The 6,000-nt window shown below is 47.0% G+C and overlaps 1 protein-coding gene across 2 annotated transcripts in view; it reads left to right on the forward strand.

Moving 5' to 3' along the window:
* LOC106541283 (putative E3 ubiquitin-protein ligase HERC3) overlaps positions 1 to 560 on the forward strand; it is a 62,311-nt gene extending 61,751 nt beyond the window's left edge. For both annotated transcript variants that reach the window (XM_087724096.1, XM_087724097.1), the window contains one exon: positions 308 to 560. In XM_087724096.1, coding sequence (XP_087580222.1) covers positions 308 to 516 — 209 coding nt within the window. In that variant the 3' untranslated portion in view covers positions 517 to 560. The remainder of the gene's footprint in view (positions 1 to 307) is intronic.
* Positions 561 to 6,000: the final 5,440 nt, after the last annotated feature.

Raw genomic sequence — 6,000 nt, forward strand, 5'->3', positions numbered from 1 at the left:
GGAACACTCTATAAGCCTCCTAAGGGTTATTCATACCTCCCCCCCTTTTTTTTTTGAAAAAAGGTGCCCATTTTCGTGAAAAATGGGCCATTTTGGGGAGGTTTGCAGAGTGCAAAATTTTTTTGTTTCAAATTTGCCTCTTCAAAACCTTGGTGCGTCTTATACGCCGAAAAATACAGTATTTTAAAAGAGTGCAGATTCTCAGATTTGAATGGAGGCAGTGGGGAGAGTGCGTGTTTTCTGCAGGTATTGTTTGGTTGATGACTTTCTGACGTGATATTTTTTTCTGCTTGTGTCCCTCCGACAGTGTTCCTGACTGGCAGTGACCGCATCCCCATCTACGGCATGTCCAGTTTACGCATGGTCATTCAGTCCACCTCCAGTGATGAGCGGTACCTGCCGGTGGCCCACACCTGCTACAACCTCCTGGACCTGCCCAAGTACAGCAGTAAAGAAACCCTGAGCACGCGTCTGACTCAAGCCATCGACCACTACGAGGGCTTCAGCTTGGCCTGAGCACGAGCCACCCCCAACAGAGACCATTTGAAACTGAAAGAAAACTCTTGTCTTGTTCTTCCTTTTGTAGGGAAATGCGACGCGTTGCTCAGGGAAGCCAGGGGGAAGGGGGGGAGGGAACTGGCGGGAAAGAGAGGATAAAGGTTACTGAAAAAATTCTATTGATGTTTCTTGGGATTTTAACGTTCACAGGTTTGACCTATCTCTTAAATCAGGGCTGTCAAACTTGATTTCATTGGGTTTGTGTTTGACCTCAGGGTAGTGGTGGGTTCCAGCCGGTACGGTCCGGTACGGGCGTACCGGTAGTAGCTGGGAGCAGCTGACAGCGTAACGGTATGGTGGCTCGTTTGGCCCACCCTCCTGCCCACGTTCTATGCCAGTTTTTAAAGCAATCGGCCAATTGTGCGCACACGCACAGCGTGCGGTGCCTGCGCGACCTCTGACAAGCAGCTGGGTGTTGCAGGGGTGGTGGAGTGCGCTTGTGTGCGCAGTGCGTGTGCATGAAAGGACACATGGCCCCATGAGCATTGTACCGGTAGCATTGGGGAGAGGAACCCACCACTGCCTCAGGGGGCTGGGATGGGCATGGCAAGGGTGGGTGTGGCCAGTTTGACATCACTTGTGTTGGGAGCACCTGTGGTGGACCGAGTGCTCTGCCTTCCCTCCCCCTCTCCATCTCCCTCACTACTTCCCTCTCTCTCTTCCCCCCTCCCCCCTTCCCCCTCTCCCTCCCTCCCTCCCTCCCTCTCTCCTCCCTCCACCTTCCCTCCCTCCCCCTCTCCATCTCCCTCTCTCACTCCCTCTCTCTTCCCTCCCTCTCCCTCTCCCTCCCTCCCTCTCTCTCCCTTCCCTCCCCCTCCCCCTCCCCCTCCCCCTCCCTCCCTCTCTCCCCCCTTCTCTAAAGTCTGGGAAATTACCTTTATATTCCTGAGGCGTCTCCATCTTTTTCAAAAAGTAAATTCTGCCCTACTGTGAATGTCTTTTTTATCTATGTGACTGTGAATTCCTTTCCGTTTTCTTCTCCACCAGCTCAGAAGTTCCTTCTTCACTCCCACACCTGCTTTCTCAGCTCCAGGAATAATTTCTTCATGCCTCGAAGGCACCCAGGTTGTTATTGGAAGAGCGGTGACAGGAAATGAAAAACGGAGACGTTTCTCTCCTTTGCAGAATTTCTCCATTTCCTAGCGTCTGCAGAAAATGATCATTGAGGTTAAATCTTCTGTTTGACCTCACAGCTTCCTCTCTGAGAGCTTGCGAGGCAGCAGAGATCATGCAGAATTGGATTACGGGATCTGAATACTTTGCCTTTGGGTTAATTGTTCAAAGGAATTGCTCAATTAGTGTTTCTGTGCGGTGTTTTTTTTTAATTTCCCTCTAGGGATGGGAATTTCACAGACTAGTCCAGGGGTGTCAAACTTGATTTCATTGAGGGCCGCATCAGGGTTGTGTTTGTCCTCAGGAGGGCCAGGATGGGCGTGGCCAACTCAACGTCACTCGTATCGGGAGCCCCTGTGGTGGCCAAGTTCTAAGGCATGACTTCCCTCTGACCCTCCCTCTCATTATTTCCTTCCTTCCTTCCTTCCTTCCTTCCTTCCTTCCTTCCTTCCTTCCTTCCTTTTTCCTTTCCTCTTCATTCTTCTTCCCCTCTTCCCTTTTCCCTTCCTTGCTCTCTTCCCATCTTTTCTTCTTTGTCTTTTCCTTTCCCTTTCTCCTTTCCTATCCCTTCTTGGATGCTCAAATGTAAAAGGAAAAATATTTCTCTTTTTAGTTTGTTTTTAGTTTGTTTTGCTAGCCCTCTGCCAGTGAAAACGGAGCTTGGGGTGGGTTGGGGCAGCAAGCTCCATTTTTGCCGGCAGATGGTTGCAGGAGGCTGTCGTGGCCGAAAACGGAGCCCAGGAGGACTGCACACCATTTTCACTGGCAGAGGCGCAGTAGGCTGGTCCTTTGCTGCTTCCAGAGCGGCCCCACAGGCCAGATTTAAGCGCCTTGAGTTGGAACCCCCCCCCCCCCGGCACGGTCCATGTTTTCCTCCCATCTCGGTATGCAGATATGTGCAGATGTTTGTTTGTTTATTATATTTATATGCTGCCCTTTTCCCCCGAAGGGGACTCAGGGCGGCTCACAACTCAAACCAGGGAAGGGGGATACAGACAAAAAATTAAAAACGACACATAACAGTGCATAATTTAAAACACACGACAGTCATACCATTTGAGACGGGGGCAACAGCTCTTTAGCCCCAGGCCTGTCGGAACAGCCAGGTTTTAAGGGCTTTGCGGAAGGCCTGGAGGGTGGTGAGGGTTCGAATCTCCATGGGGAGTTCGTTCCAGAGGGTCAGAGCAGCCACAGAGAAGGCTCTCCTCCGAGTAGTCGCCAGTCGACACTAGCCGGTGGATGGAATTCGGAGGAGGCCTAATCTGTGGGATCTAATCGGTCTAGTGGAGGTAATTGGCAGCAGGCGGTCTCTCAAGATGTGTTTCTTGCAGACTGAACGTATCTTTGCCATTCTGCCTGTCTTATCAATGGATGATGCTTTGTTTTTTTGTTTTAGAAGGAGGCCTTCTCTGCCTCACGGAGGTAGATCCAGAGCCAAATGATAGTGGGGTGAAAGGAAGGAAAAAGATGACCGGCTTCCTTTCTCTCCCCCACCCCTTCCCCCATCTCTCTCTCAGCCCCACACACTTTATTATAGAAGTCACAATGAACATTCCCTCCCCCCCTTGCCCCCAATAATTTTATCATATGATGGTTCCAGCTTAGTTGATAAAGTTGATAATGACGGAATCCATGGAAACTAATGGAATTAGTCCATTTGGGTCTGATGGAGGTAAAAGCTAATTGCAATCTTGATCCAGCGCAGCCATGAAGAGGGTTATATTTTTCAGTCAGGCGAGCAAGGTGGACTTTAGTCGTAATTCAATTTTGGTTGGCATGGAGCTGCTGTACTTGTGTACCTTTTAATTTAACCATGTTTTGCACTTTCCCTCATGAAAAGCTTTAACCAAGCATTAAAGGGTCACTTTGCTATTTGGGGAGCCAACGGGCCTCTTTTTACTGCAACTTTGAAAGGACTTTATTAAATGCTTATTTTGTATGTGTGTGTACATAGCTCGATATTATGCAATAAATGGAATGTTTCCTTCAGGCTTTATACTGCTTTCATGATGCTTCAAGAAGAAAATAAGTTCTCGGTGTTACGAAGGAATGTTAAATAATAGAACTAATAGGGGTGTGTTTTTCTACCAGCACTGATATGTGCCACGAGAGATGAAGGTGAGATCTGTGAGGGAAAGGAGAGTGCGTTTTTTAACATCCTTTTCTTTTACTTTCAGATTTTGTGTTTGTTTGTTTTAAACTTCTGAGGTAACGGATTAAGAACACAGCCAGTGGTGGGATTCAAATTATTTTACTACCAGTTCTGTGGGTGTGGCTTGGTGGGCATGGGGGTGTGGCTTGGTGGGCATGGAAGGGGAAGGATACTGTAAAATCTCCATTCCCTCCCCACTCCAGGGGAAGGATACTGCAAAATCCCCATTCCCTCCCAATCAGCTGGGACTCGGGAGGCAGAGAATAGATGGGGGCGAGGCCAGCCAGAGATGGCATTTGCCGGTTCTCCAAACTACTCAAAATTCCCACTATCGGTTCTCCAGAACTGGTCAGAACCTGCTGAATACCACCTCTGGACACAGCCCTTAAGCTTTCTACACACAAGTTACTGGTAAGGATACTTTTGCAGGCTTTCAACTGTCGGGATTTCAGAAAATCCAAAATTCATTTTTAGATTCTACACTTCCAGTGCATATTTGGAGCTAATTATTGCTCTTTTTTTGCTTTTGCCTTTAGTATAATGGAGCTGGAAGGGACCTTGGAGGTCTTCTAGTCCAATCCACAGCTCAGGCAGGAAATCCTATACTATTTCAGACAGATGGTTGTCATTTTTTTTTTTAAAGCTTCCAGTGATGGAGCACCAACAACATCTGATGGCAAGACGTTCCACTGGTTAATTGTTCCTACTGTCAGGAAATTTCTCCTTGGTTCTAAGTTGCTTCTCTCCTTCATTAGTTTCCACCCATTGCTTCTTGTCCTGCCCTCAGGTGCTTTGGAGAATAGGTTGACACTCCCTCCCCTCTTCTTTGTGGCAGGCCCTTAGATAGTGGAACACGGCTATCGTGTCCGAACTAGTTGAATTGGTCTCAGATTAAAATCATTAAGCCTTTCTTCCTCCCATGTGCTGACTGGGACTTTTGGATGTTAATGTCCAATGGAACTGCAGAAAATTAGGTTGGGGAAACTGAGATATGCATTAGCAATAGCACTTAGACTTCTATACAGCTTCACAGTGCTTTGCAGCCCTATCTAAGCGGTTTACAGAGCCAACATATTGCCCCCAACAATCTGGGTCCTAGTTTTACTGACCTCGGGAAGCTGAGGTCAACCTTGAGTCGGTTAGGATCGAACTGTTGACAGTCAGTAGAATTAGCCTGCAGTACTTCATTCTAACCACTGTGCCACCACGGCTCTTAGAAGACTTTAACACGGTGACCTTCATTTGTGGAACCAGAAAAATACCCATTTTGGCAGAAAGGAACATCACATGTTTTTTTAGTCTCTTTCCAAGGCAGATTTCAGCTCTACTAATCCCTGAATGACATGCCAGCATTATTGAGAGAAATTTTAACCTCTCTTTCCCTGTTGAGCACCAGTGCTGGGAAGCACACAATAATCCCAAGAAACGCTCTTACCATTTTCCCGTAATACCTCAAAGCTTTCATTTCTGGCAGGATTTACTTTTGGAAACACAATGGGTATCTGTTGGATGGTTGCAACTAAGCTTCTCCAGGATACAAAACACCCATCTGAGCGTTGATTTGTGAGATTATATCACACAGATCAACAACCCAAGCAAAAGTCAGCAAAGTTGTGAAAAATTGAGGGACTTTGCCATAACATCATTTCTAGTTCCAATTTTCTATCCCAGCAGAGCAGAACACCACACCACATATACACAGAAGTGACTCCTGCGTGTGCAAAATGGTGCAACTGGTACGGTGCAATGGGGCCTGGCATCTACCACATGAACGCACACAGCACGCATGCACATGTGCACAGCACACGCATGTGTCCTTACCTCCTGGGGCACTCATTGATTAATTTTAAATTTATCAGACTTCTGACTCTGCAAAAAAACCACCCTACTTGGAACAATCTATATCCTTCGACGTTACCTTAACAGTTCCTATGTCCTTGGTTAGGACTCGAGCTGTTGAGCTACCAACCAAAGGCTGTGAATCTCACCAAAGATTAACCAAATAACAACAACAACAACAACAACAACAACAGGCTGATTATTTAAAAGAAAGTCAAGAACATCTATTAATCGAAGTAAAAAACAAAAATCTACTGAAGGCCCAACAGACGAAACAAGAATACAGAAAAGATGTGATAAAATCAAGAATGGAGAGTTGGCAGAACAAAGCACTGCAT

Source organism: Thamnophis sirtalis, unplaced genomic scaffold (assembly GCF_051295495.1).
Source record: "Thamnophis sirtalis isolate CommonGarterSnake01/CBP01778 unplaced genomic scaffold, rThaSir2_p1.2 scaffold_10, whole genome shotgun sequence".
Taxonomy (NCBI): domain Eukaryota; kingdom Metazoa; phylum Chordata; class Lepidosauria; order Squamata; family Natricidae; genus Thamnophis; species Thamnophis sirtalis.